Source organism: Astatotilapia calliptera, chromosome 1 (genome assembly GCF_964374335.1).
Source record: "Astatotilapia calliptera chromosome 1, fAstCal68.1, whole genome shotgun sequence".
In the NCBI taxonomy this organism is placed as follows: domain Eukaryota; kingdom Metazoa; phylum Chordata; class Actinopteri; order Cichliformes; family Cichlidae; genus Astatotilapia; species Astatotilapia calliptera.
Genome location: NC_137422.1, coordinates 12,581,052 through 12,596,811, shown reverse-complemented (window position 1 = coordinate 12,596,811; position 15,760 = coordinate 12,581,052). Strand labels below are relative to the sequence as shown.

The 15,760-nt window shown below is 43.8% G+C and overlaps 1 protein-coding gene across 12 annotated transcripts in view; it reads left to right on the top strand.

The window, feature by feature from the left end:
• LOC113019343 (transducin-like enhancer protein 3-B) overlaps positions 1-14,977 on the top strand; it is a 28,579-nt gene extending 13,602 nt beyond the window's left edge. For 2 of the 12 annotated variants that reach the window (XM_080308250.1, XM_080308198.1), the window contains exons 8-22: positions 131-169; positions 2,327-2,529; positions 2,996-3,053; positions 5,413-5,535; positions 5,992-6,042; positions 6,451-6,606; positions 7,496-7,634; positions 8,105-8,277; positions 8,870-8,946; positions 9,039-9,288; positions 10,163-10,410; positions 10,541-10,688; positions 10,871-11,021; positions 12,957-13,033; positions 13,525-14,977. In XM_080308250.1, coding sequence (XP_080164376.1) covers positions 131-169; positions 2,327-2,529; positions 2,996-3,053; positions 5,413-5,535; positions 5,992-6,042; positions 6,451-6,606; positions 7,496-7,634; positions 8,105-8,277; positions 8,870-8,946; positions 9,039-9,288; positions 10,163-10,410; positions 10,541-10,688; positions 10,871-11,021; positions 12,957-13,033; positions 13,525-13,632 — 2,001 coding nt within the window. In that variant the 3' untranslated portion in view covers positions 13,633-14,977. Of the gene's footprint in view, positions 1-130; positions 170-2,323; positions 2,530-2,995; positions 3,054-5,412; positions 5,536-5,991; positions 6,043-6,450; positions 6,607-7,495; positions 7,635-8,104; positions 8,278-8,869; positions 8,947-9,038; positions 9,289-10,162; positions 10,411-10,540; positions 10,689-10,870; positions 11,022-12,956; positions 13,034-13,524 lie in introns of all 12 variants that reach the window. The other 10 variants (XM_080308228.1, XM_080308166.1, XM_080308371.1 and 7 more) reach the window with 6 other exon arrangements.
• The last annotated feature ends 783 nt before the right edge of the window (positions 14,978-15,760 follow it).

The following is a 15,760-nucleotide window of genomic DNA, read 5'->3' as shown; positions in this document are numbered from 1 at the left end:
GTCTTCATCCGATTTGAATTCATCACTTGGGGCTTTTTGTCGATTTAATGAGGAAAAATAAATGATTGTATTAAAAATAGCCATCAGGTGCAGCCCTACCTCTGAATCTCTGCTCTCTCCTCTGACCCAGCACCTGCACCCGCCTCGTGGCGTCTACCCAGCCTTCACGGTCAGTGTTGAGAGGAGGGTTTTGAATGATTAGCTTGCAATGAAATGTCTGTTTTTTTGTGAAGGGGAATGATGCCTTTTGGAGACAAAGGACAGCTTGGGGCGTGTCAGGTTATTTTTGGCCTCTACTCTGCCCGACTCTGGTGTTGTGCATTTGACAGAACGTTATCTCTTTATTTGACGACTAACCTCAGAAATGTTACCCCCGTTCTTCCACTGCTGTATTCTGCTTCAAACATAGGTTGTAATCCAAATCTTAGTCTTTGTTGTGACGACCGAAGAAGATACGATGAGCTCGAAACTGTTGTAAAGCACAGAATAAGTGGGTAATGTGGCGATCATTGCCAGACTTATTAAGCCAGGGTGCCAGCTGGTTTGTGCTGGTGCTGTTGATGCTTGTTCCACCTGACAGTACTGTTCTGCAGGGAGCCAGCTTCGCCTAGTTAACTTTAATTGCCTGTTTCCTGTGGAAGTTGCCTGAGCTGCTGCGGCATTTACACATAATGAAAAAAGATAAGTGTGAAAGGAAGCCAGCTCTTTATCCATGAATATTGAATTGGAGGCAATTTATTTTCTGAAAATTTTTTTTCCCCCTCTTTTTTTTTCTCTCTTCTCTCTCGCTCTCTGCACCTCACGACTCCCTTCCCTCGTCTCTCCTCCTCCTCCTCAGCCATAGCTCGCTAATGAGGCTTCTTGATAATGATCCCTGCACGCTTTTCCTCATTAGGCACACTCAATAGGGACGTCCCTGCCTCAATCCCTCGCTCACTCTCTTTCATTCTCTTGTTATTTTCTGATTCTGCCTCTCCCTCCTTTTCTTGTTCTGGCTGCCCCTTCCTCTCTCTCTCGTTTTTTCTTTTCCCCCTTCTCACTTTTTCCCTTTTTTCACAACAAATAGGCTGCTCGGCAAAGCAGTACAATATCGATTAACAATGCCACCCCTCAGTTGCTTATATCCATTGTGCGATTTCAGGTCCAGCTCGGCATAATGAGCTGACTGAATAATGGCCAACTGCTAAATAAGCCTTTAAATGTGGGAAGTCACTAGATATACCCTTGTCTAGTTTCTCCATTTTATGTAATGAATGTATGGATGAGCTTATTGAAGTTCTGTCTAGCAAGCAGAATAGCAATCATGTTTTTTTTTTTTTTTTTTTTTTTCTCCCTTTTTGGAGAGGCAGTTGATGGATGTGCTAAGTGTTATTTAACCTTGTTTTAAAGCACTTGCTTCCCTCTTGCCTGAGTGGCTATTTAACTCCTGTCTATCTACTCTCTCTCCTCTCTGGTTGCTTCTCTCACAGACACATTCAGGGCGTCATGGGAGCCGTGTGTGTTCTCTGCCGTCTCTGCTTAACAGCATTTTGCTGAAGGAGTGCATGCTTGCTTGGTTTTCCAGAGTGTTGAAAGGTTTTGAGGTTTTCAAGTGTAGACCTATTGATTTTTTTTTTTTTTTTTTTTTAATATATAAACTGTCCCAGCTATGATTGAAGCACAGCGGTTTGGGAGTGAACAAAAGCGTTGTATCGTTTTTGGCGACCACAGGTGACGTGTTATTGAGTCAAACACAGTTGTCAGATAAAGGTCACGTACCAAAACAATGAGCAATTTGTAAAGCTTGCAGTGATAAGCGTATCAGTGTGGTAATGAGTGCAGAGCGTGATTTTTAAAGAGAACCAGACGTGTAGAACAAACGTGAGGTCGGGGTCCTTTCAGAGGAGGAACATTATGAGTCATCTGTGTGCAAACTCTGCACGGGTTTGCTAACTTTTACATCGCTGGTGAAACAGCCTTTTTGGGGCAGTTTGTAATTCAAGTGTTGCTCAAGCCTCAAATGGTAAATATCATGTGGCTGCAGCTCCTCCTTGTTCTGATTTGCTTTCTTTAATAGGAATTTAAATTGAATATCTTTATACTCAAACACCTGTCAGTTTTTCTGGGAAGTAGTGATTGGTATTTCACACTATTTCCTGGTGGAGCTGGATCCACATGTTGGCGGAGACTTGCAGGCAGCTATTACGCATAAACTGTTTGGCTTTCAACTGAATGTCGTCAAAGCCAGCTCTAATGCAGCAGAGTGTGCTCATTCATGGATCCACTTCCCAGCCGACCCACTTGTCCTCTGTCGTGTCTCTCGTCTCTCTGCGTTTGTTTGCAGCAGCAGCAGCTTCAGGCTCAGCACCTCTCTCACGCTGCCCACGGTCCCCCGGTCCAACTGCCCCCTCACCCTTCAGGCCTGCAGCCGCCCGGCATCCCCCCCGTGACGGGCGCTGGCTCCGGCCTGCTGGCTCTAGGCGCTCTTGGCAGCCAAGCCCACCTGCCTGTGAAGGATGAGAAGAACCACCACGACCTGGAGCACCGAGGTGAGGAGCAAAGCCTGCCACACACAAACACGCTGCCTATGGCATTTTAGGGATGATGGCTAACTGTAGCTGCCAAGCACTGCTTTCTCCAGCCAAATATATTAATCAGTGAAACACATCAATATAGGTTTTTAAATGTTTTTGTACCAAATGCTTGTGTGACAAAAAAAATTTTATATTAGATTTTAGATGTTTTTCTTGTCAATCCCTTGATTGTGTCAGCATGAAAATAGTTTATTCTGACACAAGACAACATAAGTTGTAATCATTCCTTTACCATTAGTATTAAGGCTTTAAAAGCCATTAACATATCAGCAATTGAGGTATCAGGTTAATAATTGTTGATCTTAAATATGAAAATTAAACATGTCTTCCAAGTGGTATCAAAATCAATACTGCTGAGTTGCTGATATGAGTAATCCTGGTGACACCCATACTAATTTGTGTTTTGCTTTTCTCTCTCCTGGCCCCTCATCTTTTCACTCGCCCCTGGCCATTCCTCTGAAAGAACGCGAGTCGAGCACGGTACGTTGACTCTCCGTCTCCTGTGTGTCGCTCTCTTGCTTACTGTGTTTGGTGATTAGGTGTCTTTACATAGACGACAGCCCTTTGTTCAATAGAAACTCATGTGCGGACACACACACACACACACTGCTGTAGTCACAGGGGTATAAGCTGACTGAATCAAATAATTACGTCTGGCCAAATAAGCCAGTGCCATCTAATCCAGGTGGAAAATGACTCCAATCACTGAGCAAGGATTAGTAGTCAGCAACCTCCTTTAATTTCAGCACAATTAAAAGCGACTTTGACTCTCCTTCTCTTCATCCCTAACCACCTTAAAGGATTTACTGGTTGCATGTGTCCCCTACCTGGCTCTTTACATCCCCTCTTATCTACCTGTCTCCTTTTCTTTTGCTAATTCTATTATTTTTCTGCTCTGTATTCTTATCTTAGTCATTCATTCCTTTCCAGCGCTTTTTTGATTCACCCTCCAGTCTCTCGCCGTCACAGTCTCTTCCTTCTCATGTTAAGGTCCTTGTTTATTGGGCTAGCTTAAAGCTCTCAGTTAGCCAGAGTGCAACGCTCTGTTGGATCTGCTTGGCCAGATTGAGTTCCCATTGACTGACCATCCTGAATGGACCCACTCATGTCTGAAGGGAACCCAAACTCGTCCCTCTTCTCATGTGGTGACGAGCGGCTGCCAACGCCACCTTACCTGATCTCCCCGCCACAGTCTTCTCCCTCTCTTTTCCAGTTTGCGCACACAGTCTTCCTGTCCTTTTGTGTCAGGTCATCTGATACTGGAGTTGGAGGCAAGTGCAGGGTTATTGAGTCTAAGCAATCCTTGAAAGGCTTCAGACTCAGATACACAGACAGGCTGCAGTAGATTTTTATCGGTCTATCTTTGCACCAAACCAGATTAAAACTCTTCCACAGCAGCAGCTGAACCTGAGGAGGAGGCCAAAAGCTGCTTGGTTAGCGTAAATGGTTGGGCAACTGTAGTGGAAGTGTATGTTGTTAACTCCTCCAGCACACTTTTTTTCCTCACACTCTCCTCAATTTAGGAGGTTTTTAATCTCACTAGGTTTTCAAGCTGTTACCTTTCTATGCTGTTCTTTCTTTTTGAGTCAGCCAATATGTCAGAAACCTCCCTACTGCCTCTTTCACCAGGCCTTTCTGTCTCTGATGAAGGCAGGGATTTGTTGAGCTACCTAACAGTGTGGGCTATCCTCAGGGTGTTCTCGCCTACACTTCCTCCCTCCTTCTCCCCCTGCCTTTTGGCCTGTTTGGCAGTGCCACCCCACCACACCAGCGCCCAGACTACAAAAACCCTGTTTGCAGCTTCTGAGAGAGTGCCAGCCTGTCCGAGCATTCCCACTAGTGGGGAGGACTCATTGCCACACTGCTATGCTCTCATTGCTTGCCAAGTTCCTTTCCTGTTTTGCTCTCTTGTCTGCCTTCATTTTCTTTTCTGGTTTTTTTTTTTTTTCTTCCTTTCCCCTTCATTTTCTCACTCTCTCTTTCATGGCTCTTTTCTCTGCTGGCAGCACCCTCTTTCACTTTGCTCTCTGGTCCAGGTTCCCTTAGTGGCCTCTTTCTTTGCTTCCTCTTTTTTAAAAACATTAGTTCATTTTCATGAACTCTACAGTCAGTGTTTTTTCACTGTGACCTGTCACATTACAGAGATAAGCACACATACAGGAGCAGCAGCCTTAGACTTGGTTTTTGTGGTCAGTTTTGTTTTTATTTGCATGTACTTACTGTTATGCAGTACTGTTATGAATGTGGCTTGTTGAGTTTGAGTTGGTAGCGTGTTTCTGGCTTTCTTGTGTGTGTGCATGCTTCAATTTTTTTTCCTCTTTGCCTCTGCTCTTTCATCACCTTGTGTACCACTCTCCCATTGGTGTTCTCTGTGTTTATGCGCTAGCTGTTTCCTCAGTCTAGGACTGTTGTCCAGTTAGCTTTGCACCCAATAGTGTTACTGGTCTGACAAAGGAAAGGGCACTAGAGTCCTCTCTGGGTGAAAACGCACTGCTCGGTAGCATGCGCCTCTCATCAAGGTTTGTCACCTGCTGCATTTAAACTACAAAACAGTGACTTTGCTGAAGGGCACAATCTGGCAGAAAAGAGTTTGCTCTACATCACAGGCTCCACTCAACCGATAACTCCATTCATTTGCAATATTGGGTTGCCAAGACAGCAGCTTAAAGTGCTGAAAGATTGTTTCAGAGATTTATTAAAATGCAATTCTACATAATGCAACACACCGTAATGTCCTCATAGCTCTCTAAGCACATATAGTTCAGGATATTTATTGTTTTAAAGAGACTAAAAGGGAACTGGAGACTGATGTGGTCTGTCTGCATGTTCTTGTTGGCAGAATAACTCAGTTTCGCCATCAGACAGCCTGCGGGCAGCAAGCGAGAAGCACCGCAGCTCATCAGACTATGGTCTCGAGTCCAAGAAACGCAAAGTGGACGACAAAGACAGCATGAGCAGATATGTGAGTGTTTGTTTACTTTTCGTCCAAATAATAAAAAATGATGATGTTTGTAGCCTGTTTCGTTTCAAAATTTACCTTTCAATTGCTAATTGCGGTTTTCCTGGAAGGGTATACCTGAGTTTATTCAGTTAGCTTAGTAATGAAACTTACTTAACGCTAAATGCAAAGTTTATTATGTGCATACTGTTTCTATCCACAGACTTGTCTTCATATTAGTTAAAATTAATGCCAGGTTGCAAAGTTCTCCCAAAGACACTTCATTGAAGATGTAAATATTAGAAACTGTGGCAAAGTGTTACATTTAGCATTTTGAACTTTTCTCTGTGTGCAGCAAATAACCCTGTAGCTCATTCATTCTCAGTCTTCACATCTGGTCTGTCAAGAATGTGGACCACTTTGGTTTATGCTGTAATTTTTGCCGTCCCAGTGAGCTAACCCGTTACTCCGTCATTTCAGGACAGTGATGGAGACAAAAGTGATGACTTGGTGGTGGATGTCTCCAATGAGGTAAGACTGCAATTAAACTGAGCTGCTCAGTCACATTTTTCAGTGTGAAGGCTGAACACAAAACTAAACACAGCTCTCTTTTGTCTGCCGAAGCCTCAACACCTTTCCACATTGCCAAAAAGTCTATCAAAATATTGGTTGTGTGCGATGAGTGTGTGTTTACTTGCTGTATTTCTTTTGCCACTCATGCAGAAAGTGCGACAAAGAATACAAAGAAAAAGGGGGTGACAGGTGAATGAGAAGTGCGTGCATGTGTGTGTGAGAAGGAGAATGTGAACGTGCATGAGTATATTTATCTGTGTTTGCACATGAGGCCCCGGTTTGTTTGACCTACATGTACATGCCAGTGGCTTTCCTCCAGTCTGTTTGCTCAGTCTCGCTCTCTGTCTGTCTCATTTAACTCTGTAGGATCCGGCCACCCCTCGAGTTAGCCCCGCTCACTCCCCTCCTGAAAACGGGCTGGATAAATCACGAGTCCTGAAGAAAGATGCTGCCCCCAACAGCCCCGCCTCTGTCGCCTCTTCGGGCAGCACGCCGTCCTCTAAAGCTAAGGACCACGCCCATGTGAGTGTCAGTGACATGCTGCAAGACTAGAGAGAAGCTGAAATAAGGAGGTTACAGCGGAAGGGCAGGGGAGGCTGAACTGACACACTAAAGAGCATTTGTCAAGTGAAGTGGATGTCTGTGTGAAAGACTAATACGCAGGCTTAGCAGTTAGCTCTTATGCGGGGCTTGCGAGGGCAGAGGGTAGATGCACTCTCAGGAAATCAAACCCTATGGCTCAGCCCTCTCAATCTCCTTTATGGCTTACCCAATAAATGGTCATTTCTCCCTCGGCCTCAGGCTGTAAATAACCCAGAGACACAGCAGCGGGGGAACTGCTGTCTCTGTCTTTTTATGCTGCAACTCATCTTCTCTCCTTCCAACTCCCACTTTCTCTAATACTGAAGTGTTCACTGACACGGCTATGTTAGTGAAATGTTTTTTGTAAAGCTAAGGATTAGGATAGCTTTTTAATCCACATCATCTCTCTCCACCTATAATGTCACTAGGCTAAACCCCCACTTCTTCAGCCTCCCATTTGCCAAACATTGAAGGATTTGGATTAATTATAAGAGGTGTTTGGGACATCATCTTGAATGTCTAGCCACTCCTAATAAGCTTGACTTCTAAGCAAAGGTTTATATCCGTACCCCCAAACACACAAACACACACCATGGCTGTAATGGAAGTGTCAGTGTTAGATTGGATTACCTCAAGCCGTCCACTCAGATTGTCACTCTGGATTTTCCTGCCAGTGAGGGTATTTTTGACTCTGTGGGGGATTTTGAACTCTGGTATGGATGCTGTTTGTGTGCCCATGTGTATGTGCACGCACATGTGAACTTACAACTTTCAGTAATAGGATCCAAATCACACTGAGGTTAAAAGTTGAAGACTCTCTGTTTTTTAGAATGACAAGTCATCTACGCCAAGCTTGAAGTCAAACACGCCTACACCGAGGAACGAGGCGCCGACACCTGGAACAAGCACCACTCCAGGACTACGGCCTCTAACTATGGGCAAACCGTCCGGCATGATGGAGGCATTGGGTGAGTATCTGCAAGATACTGTTGTTTGTTTGTTTTTGTTTTTTTGGGGGTGGTTGTAATCAAATCATCCAAATGTCACATCCAGTCATACAGGCCCACAGGCAAGCCAGCACCGACTGGTTGTTAGGAAAAATGTATAGTTCCCAGCACCAACCACCATAACAACTAATAATTTGAATTTCAACTGAATTTGACTGTGGTCTTATTGGACCAAGGGGAAAAAAATCTCCTTCACATTTAAAGTTCATTTTAAAATTTGACAAAAACACCTCACCCAAAGCTGCTCCCAATTCCTAACCCCCTAACCATGTAATGTAATGCAATTTTCAATGCAACCCTGCGCTCACTGTAACAAATCATTGTTTGATGCCTAACAGAATGAATGATTCTTTCTTCTATGAGGTTTTTATATTTATCTTTATCTGGGTTTTTTTGTTTGTTTTTTTTGTTTTGTTTTTTCTCTCCGTCAGCCGCGCCAGCCCTGCGTACCCCCCTGTCCATCGCCGGTTCTTATGCCACTCCCTTTGCCATGATGGGTCATCACGAGATGAACGGATCCCTGACGAGTCCTGCCGTGTATCCGGGTCTCATTTCCCCACAGATGAGCGCTGCAGCCGCCGCCGCCTACGGACGCTCGCCAATTGTAACTATTCCAGCTTCTATAAAGCATTTATTAGTGAAAATGAGGATTTATCACACACATCTGAATAAATAATGATTTGCCCGTTAGATAACGGCAGCCCTCGCGAACAGCTGTATTTATTATCCGCCGCTACAGTAGGTTGTGTTTGCAAAATGACTTTGAGAAACTTGAGCATTCCTTCTGCATTTCCATAACTCATTGTGAATATTTCTGCTTGGCTGGCTGCAGCTTGTTGTGTGTACATAATGAGAAAGTAGAAAGACGGCCCAGCTCCTTTACTTTGATGTTGGCTAGTTAGCATTCTAAAGACTAGAGAAAAATACATAAATCTTGGCCTCAAATGCATCTCCATGTTTGAAAATCTCTGAGCCCTTCATTAGCATTAGCATGTGGGATGTTATAGCCTTGTGCAAAGCTCCGCTGTATGCAGTGAAGCTCAGTCTGTGCCTTTCAAGGGATTTGCCTGGAAACAATGGTACAAGGGTTCCCCGAGGCGTAAGCACCTAAAGCAAGGCTGCAATCCGAATGTTAGCTTAGCCTGATTTATCTTTGCAGGTTGTTTGCTAACTGTTCCGCCGTTTTGTTCATGCAGGCGGGCTTCGACCCACATCCTCACATGAGAGCCTCTGGGCTGCCAGCCAGCCTCACTTCCATTTCTGGAGGAAAACCGTGAGTATTTAGGTTTTGTGTTTAAACTAGATTTGCATTTAATGGATTGCTTGAACTTCTAATGAGCTTTTCCATTCCTCTCTGTTCTGCAGAGCCTATTCTTTTCACGTAAGTGCAGATGGTCAGATGCAGCCCGTGCCCTTCCCTCCAGATGCACTGATAGGGCCAGGCATCCCACGGCACGCTCGCCAGATCAACACACTCAGCCACGGGGAAGTGGTGTGCGCCGTCACCATCAGCAATCCCACACGTCACGTCTACACCGGTGGCAAGGGTTGTGTCAAGATCTGGGACATCAGCCAGCCAGGCAGCAAGAGCCCAGTGTCCCAACTCGACTGCCTGGTAACTTTGTTATTTCGTTAGAAGTCTCAGGAGGAGAAAGTGTGAAATGTGATTTAGATGCGTGTCATTAGACTAGCTGTTGTAAGGCTTCCAACCAGAGCACAGACATAATGCATTCATGTTTCATGAAGTCTGTGTGATTGGTCACTTCATTAAGAGTTTTCTTAAGCATCAAATGTAGCCTGACCCCACATCCCCCAGTAGCTTTCCTCCTGATCCCAGCAGACACAGATGTGAATAATTCAGCATAGTGTCTCACTGCTGTGCTGAAATAATCCTTGGTAAGGGGAGGGGGAAAAAAAGCCTGCTGAGTAATGATGTTCTGATTGGCCAACCCTGTCTGCCATTACCCAGCTCATTACTTCCTCCCAACTGCCTCCCGTTTCTCATTTTGATACTGTAGCTTCATGCAGTTATACTCGTCTGGCCTCCAACACCCTTAAGGTTCGTCCAGAGTGCAATCGGGTCTTATAAAGTCATCAGGGTGCTGTTTTAATTCCACCAAGAGCTCCCACGGTCCTATTGATCTGTCTTCTTGCTTTCTCGGAGCCTGGCCAACAGCTGCAGCCCCACACGTTCTTTCTGCATCTCTTGTTAACGCTGACATCCACATATTCGCTGTATCAGAAACAAGAGTCGGCTACAGTGTGAAAACTTGTCAAAGAAAATCTGCTTTTGAGTTTAAAAAAAGGAAGCCTTAAATTAATACACTGATGTGCGTCGCTGATGTCTTTGCTTTTCAGCAGAAATATAACCGTCTTCTTCAAATCACTAATTATGCAGATATTTCACATGTAAAAAAAAAAAACACAACACACAGATTATATCCAGTCATTAAGATTGGGGCGATACCCTGTCTTTGTTTATGCTCCAGAACAGAGACAATTACATCCGCTCCTGCAAGCTGTTGCCTGATGGCCGCACCCTAATAGTGGGTGGCGAGGCCAGCACACTGACCATCTGGGACCTGGCCTCACAGACGCCCCGCATAAAGGCTGAGCTCACTTCCTCTGCCCCAGCTTGCTACGCACTGGCTATCAGCCCTGACGCCAAGGTCTGCTTTTCCTGCTGCTCCGATGGAAACATCGCTGTGTGGGACCTCCATAACCAGACCCTGGTCAGGTCAGTACTTTGGAGCAGGGGATTTGTTTTAAACACTGCATTTAACAAAACGGCCAAACGTCAACATAAGACACCTGCATGGAGAACTTTCTTTGTTCCTGGTCTAATTTTTGGCATCTTGTTGTTCCAGGCAGTTCCAGGGCCACACGGATGGAGCCAGCTGTATTGACATCTCCCACGACGGGACCAAACTGTGGACCGGAGGACTCGATAACACGGTCCGCTCCTGGGATTTGAGGGAAGGGCGACAGCTCCAGCAGCATGACTTTACCTCACAGGTAACAAAAAGTGGGGGGAAAAAAACTTTTCTGTACATCCAGTTATAGTACTGAGTAACCTTTCTGACATGTCTTAGGCATTCAGTTTAGAAGTAGCAGTTAAGGGTTGTTTTAATGATTCTGGTTAGGGGATTCTTGGCTGCTTTGATGTTGTTGCTGATCCTGCTCTGTGCTTGTTGCAGATCTTCTCATTGGGCTACTGTCCCACTGGGGAATGGCTGGCCGTGGGTATGGAGAGCAGCAATGTGGAGGTGCTCCACCACACCAAGCCTGACAAGTACCAGCTGCACCTGCACGAAAGCTGCGTTCTTTCACTCAAGTTCGCCTACTGTGGTAAGTACTAGAGGAAGAGCTGTTTATATATTACAGACCTGTGAGCAAGAAAGTTTCATTTCACTTTTATCTGGCAATTATAGTGTTTAATGTTTGAGTGGCGCCAGATTTTGGCATGAATCCTATACTCCCACACGAAGGACGGCACGACCAAATGAGGGATGTACATGAAATTGTGTGCTACTCGAGCTGATGACAACAATGCTTCCCTACGTGTAACAGAACCTGCAAGCAGGGACAGACATGAAGCAAACAGACATGATGATAGCGAAATGTTATGATTGTGCTACAAACAAAAGCTAATCATGCGGTGACTATACTTGTCTTTGCTTATAGTGGACGTGTACTCTAACATAAGTACCTGTAGAGCAGCAAGTGTAGTCATAGCAGCAGAGAGGATGAGTAATACCAGTGAGCTGCGCTCTCCATCCTTTCTCTTAATGGTTTATCCAGTTAAGGGTCACGTTGGCATGGAGCCTGTCTCAGCTATCATAGATCCACTTTAGAAATGACCTAGCGTGCAGGACTTTGGACAGCACGCAAGCACCACAAAGAAAAGGCAACTGTTGGATTCAAACCGCAAACTTCCTTTCTTCAAGTGGACAGTTTTCACCACTGAACCATCATGGCACCCAAACAGAGCCAGTTCATTTATATAAAAAAAAAAGGAACTGGCTTGTTTTTTGTACAAAAATATGTTAAGCTATTGTAATCTTCTTGTGTGTGTGGCAGGTATCACATACCTGTCGATGAGAAGATGTGGTCTAGATTGATTCTGCATTCACAATGAGCAACCATTGCTGATAACGGGGTTTTGGTACCAACAACCAGAATTGTATATAAAAAAAAAAAGTCAGCTTGGGAATGCTTGCTTTAACATGTATTAGCAATGTTAAGAAAACATAACTGAAAAGTTAAACAAATGCATAAAATGTGAAATATTTAGAGACGCTTGGTGGTTAGTCTGCTACTCTATAGGTTTTTTTGGGGGGTACTGGTGAGAGAATTTGGACTCCTGACCTAACATCCCTGACCTGGCCGCCTGTTAAATGTGGTGAACATGGATTTTTCCGGATCTTTAACTTGTCTTGACAGCCGCTTGGGCTCGAAACCACATCTTTACACACTGCCTGGCCAGGATTTTGCAGTCTCTGTGCAGCTGGTTACTACTCTCTGTACTATAAAAACAAACAGGACCACCATTTGTGTAAATCCAGAAATGACTGAATGTGATTAAAGTGCTGTTTGTTTGCTTTTCAGAATATTTTTATGAACTCTTAATGGTGCAGCTTATTTGTAAAAAGTGAAATGTGACACTTATGCAGCTCACATGACTGAGTCTGAATTTCAGGGGGTGAGGACTGTACGCGTGAACATGGGAGAAGTTACTTTACAAACAGGATCATTAGGGAAATTTGTTAATGCTTTTTAGCGAGGATCACTGTGCCTGTTAGGCAGACCAGCTGGTTTCCAGTTTGAGGCTGAGACAAATGAGGTTTTACTGCTGCACTTCTCCTAGAAATGTCCATATTCATTTAGTCTCCGAAGACCCCCCACAGCACCGTCTCATATCTCTGCCGCCACAGAACTAGTTCATTCAAATAAAGCTCACTGCTTCAGAGCTCGCGCTGTCACTAATTAAATCATTAGCCAAATAGTCAATTGGGTAATTAATCAGAGGGTGATTAAAATAATTATCTAAGAGGAAGTGGTGCGAGTCTCCTTCATTATGGGCATTTTATGATTGCTGGTGTAGTGGCAATTTTTCCCCTTCAGGTTTTTATGGCCATTGATGATGTTATTACAGTCACGTGTTGGCTGTGTTCTGCACAGCTCTATTGCAGGACTGAAGGACAGCAGTGACCATGTTTGTGTGTCTCTCTCAGCACACACACATTGGATTGTACTCTAAAGAGGTGTGTTCTGTGTTTGCAGGTAAATGGTTTGTGAGCACAGGGAAGGACAACCTGCTGAATGCATGGAGGACTCCTTATGGTGCCAGCATATTCCAGGTAACTGGATAACTACGAACACACAGCTCCAGTCGAAGGTTTGGACATGAAGGAGCGAGTGTGTCCAAACTTTTTAACTGGAGCTGCAGTGCAAAGAGAGGCCGATGGGTCCTAGAATAATTTTGGCTGGAAAAATGGCTAAATTCAGATTGTTTTAATCTCACGCTGCACTTGTATACAACTCATTAGTTTTGTTTCTTAATTTTAAAATGCAAGCCGAGGCTTTTCCAGTTCAGATTTCTGGTTTATATTTTGTCCTTGAGCTAATGTGACATCAGCCGATTCTTCCTGAAGGACAGTTGGGCAGCTAATTCATGAGTAATCTGACTGAATTAAACAGCTGTGTACCCACATGGTGCTGAACAAATCACATAGTTTTCTCTCCTTGTGGTTAAAATATTGAGTCCAAGACTGAGAACCTGAAAACCGACACAAAAGAAATGATGACTTGGAATATTCAGTGGTAATCCTGTTTTCTTTTCTTTCCACAGTCGAAGGAGTCGTCCTCCGTCCTGAGCTGCGACATCTCAGCAGATGACAAATACATCGTGACAGGATCCGGTGACAAGAAGGCCACCGTCTACGAGGTCATCTACTAGAGAGAAAGAGGCTCCCGCTCTGCTTCAGCACTTCTACTGAGATTAAAGTTTTCTCCCTGACCAACCGTCTGCGGGCTGCAGATTTCTCAAAGTGTACTCGTGGAAATCAGAGGCGCTGTCGGCCTGAGGATGCTTGTACTGGAAAGAAATGAACTTTTTTTCGTCCTTTTGTCTTTGGGTTTATTTTTGGGTTGCACTTTTTTGATTTTTTTCTTTCCTCAAGAATATTTGGATGTAACCTGGTGAAGCAGCGCTTCATTGTGAGAAACTCCTTCCCCAGACATCTTGTGCAAAGTGTACATATTGGAATAAATAAGACATTTTATATATATTATAAAAATATATATATTTTCATGTCCTGGGTGTACTTGTGGTGATTTTTTTTTTCTCCCCCTCCCACTCTGTTTGATATTTGAGTGGGACATGAGAACTTTTTAACAGTTTTGCGCTTTGTTTTTCTTAAAGCACATTCTGCAGGCTGATCTTTTTTTGGAAATCAGAGGAGCACCAAACTTGTAGATTTTTTTTTTTTTTTTTAAATGGCCTTTTTGTCACAGTGCTCTTACGGACAAAAATCACGGTTTCTGTGTGAGATGGAGCTTCGGCTGCTTTGGACTACTGTGGGATCGAACGGTGCACTATGATTCGTGAAAAGACATGGATGTAAATTTCATTCATATATATAGAAATTCTTTTTAAAGTGTACTAAGTGTACTGCTCTGTCTGTGCTATCTCTCCCCTGTTTGTTTTACCTTGTTAGTTTAAGGGAGATGGGGAAACATTTAAGCTCAGCCTAACCCTTGGACCTCAGTTGGCAGCAGAAGCACAGCGACGGGCACAAACTGAATGACAATGTGCTTTTTGCTAACTTGACGTAATGTGGATGTTGAATTGCTCCATTGATTTCCTGGCTACAGACCAAACTCAAACAGTCCAATCTGTGCTATTGGAATTACTCTGCCCTTTGTATCTTATCAATATTCCTGGAACGTGTTTGTTTGGCCGTGACGGGGAGACAGGCAGACATTTGACCCGACTGACTGCGCGGATTGGTCCGTCTCTACAGACGTGCTCGATGCCTGTAGATGCTTGTTAATAATAAAAAGAAGAATGAGGAGGTGGTAATGGCACTTAAATATAAACAGAAAAACTCAAGTTAGTGAATCAAGGTGGTGTAAAATTCAAACTGTGCTCTTGGTTCTTGTCAGCATTTCCCACAAGAAATTATGAATGGGGTGAAATGCACCAGTCCCCTCTGAGTAACACCAAAGTATGTAGCAAATGCTGTCGGCACTGAAAAGAAATGTACAGTTGTTAATAAAATCAATAAAACTGTTTTTCTAGACTGGCCCATTTCATATTGTTTGACCCAACGGTGTTCATCAGGTGTTCCCGACAAGCACCCGTGCATTGTGAAGGACTGCTCCGACACGCAAGCCAGCATCGCGGGGATGGAACTTTATAGGAATGCTTTGACATTTTGGGGAATTCTGCTTCCTGATAGCACTCTTACATAAATATGATGTTACAACCCACAGACTGTTAGCTTAGCAAACTGAGTGTAAACAGGGAAACGGCGTAGCTCTGATCAAAGGTAACTGTACGCTTTGTTTGCTTTACCTGTACAAAAGGCCAAGTTTAAGAACAACTCGCGTGGATTGTGGTTTTCATGGAGGTCTGTGGGCTGAAGGTTACTTTTCTCACTGGGACTTTGATTAGTTTTTAAAGTTGTGTTCAGCCGAAAATGATCCTTCCAGAAAACACTAGCATGTTATTTTTACATTTAAGAAAAGAAAAACCATTTTAAACTGATTTCTAAAATTTTAGATTTGGTAAAATAATCGTTGGCTACTTTTGGGATCTTTTTTTTTCTAGACCTTTTTTCCCTGTCAGTATGTAGCATCCGCTCTGTATTTCTAACTTAATGGAAAAGGACTACTGAGCCGTCATTATAATTATTATAATATTCTAGCATCTTTAAGCTCAGGCATTAGAAAGTTAACGCGTGTCTAATAGTAATTCTAATGATACAGTCCAACCATAAGTTCAAATCATGGAAGTGGATAATGAGAATACTGCTTCCCTTTTTCATGTTCAAAAATATACTTCTTAGGCATCAAACCTGACG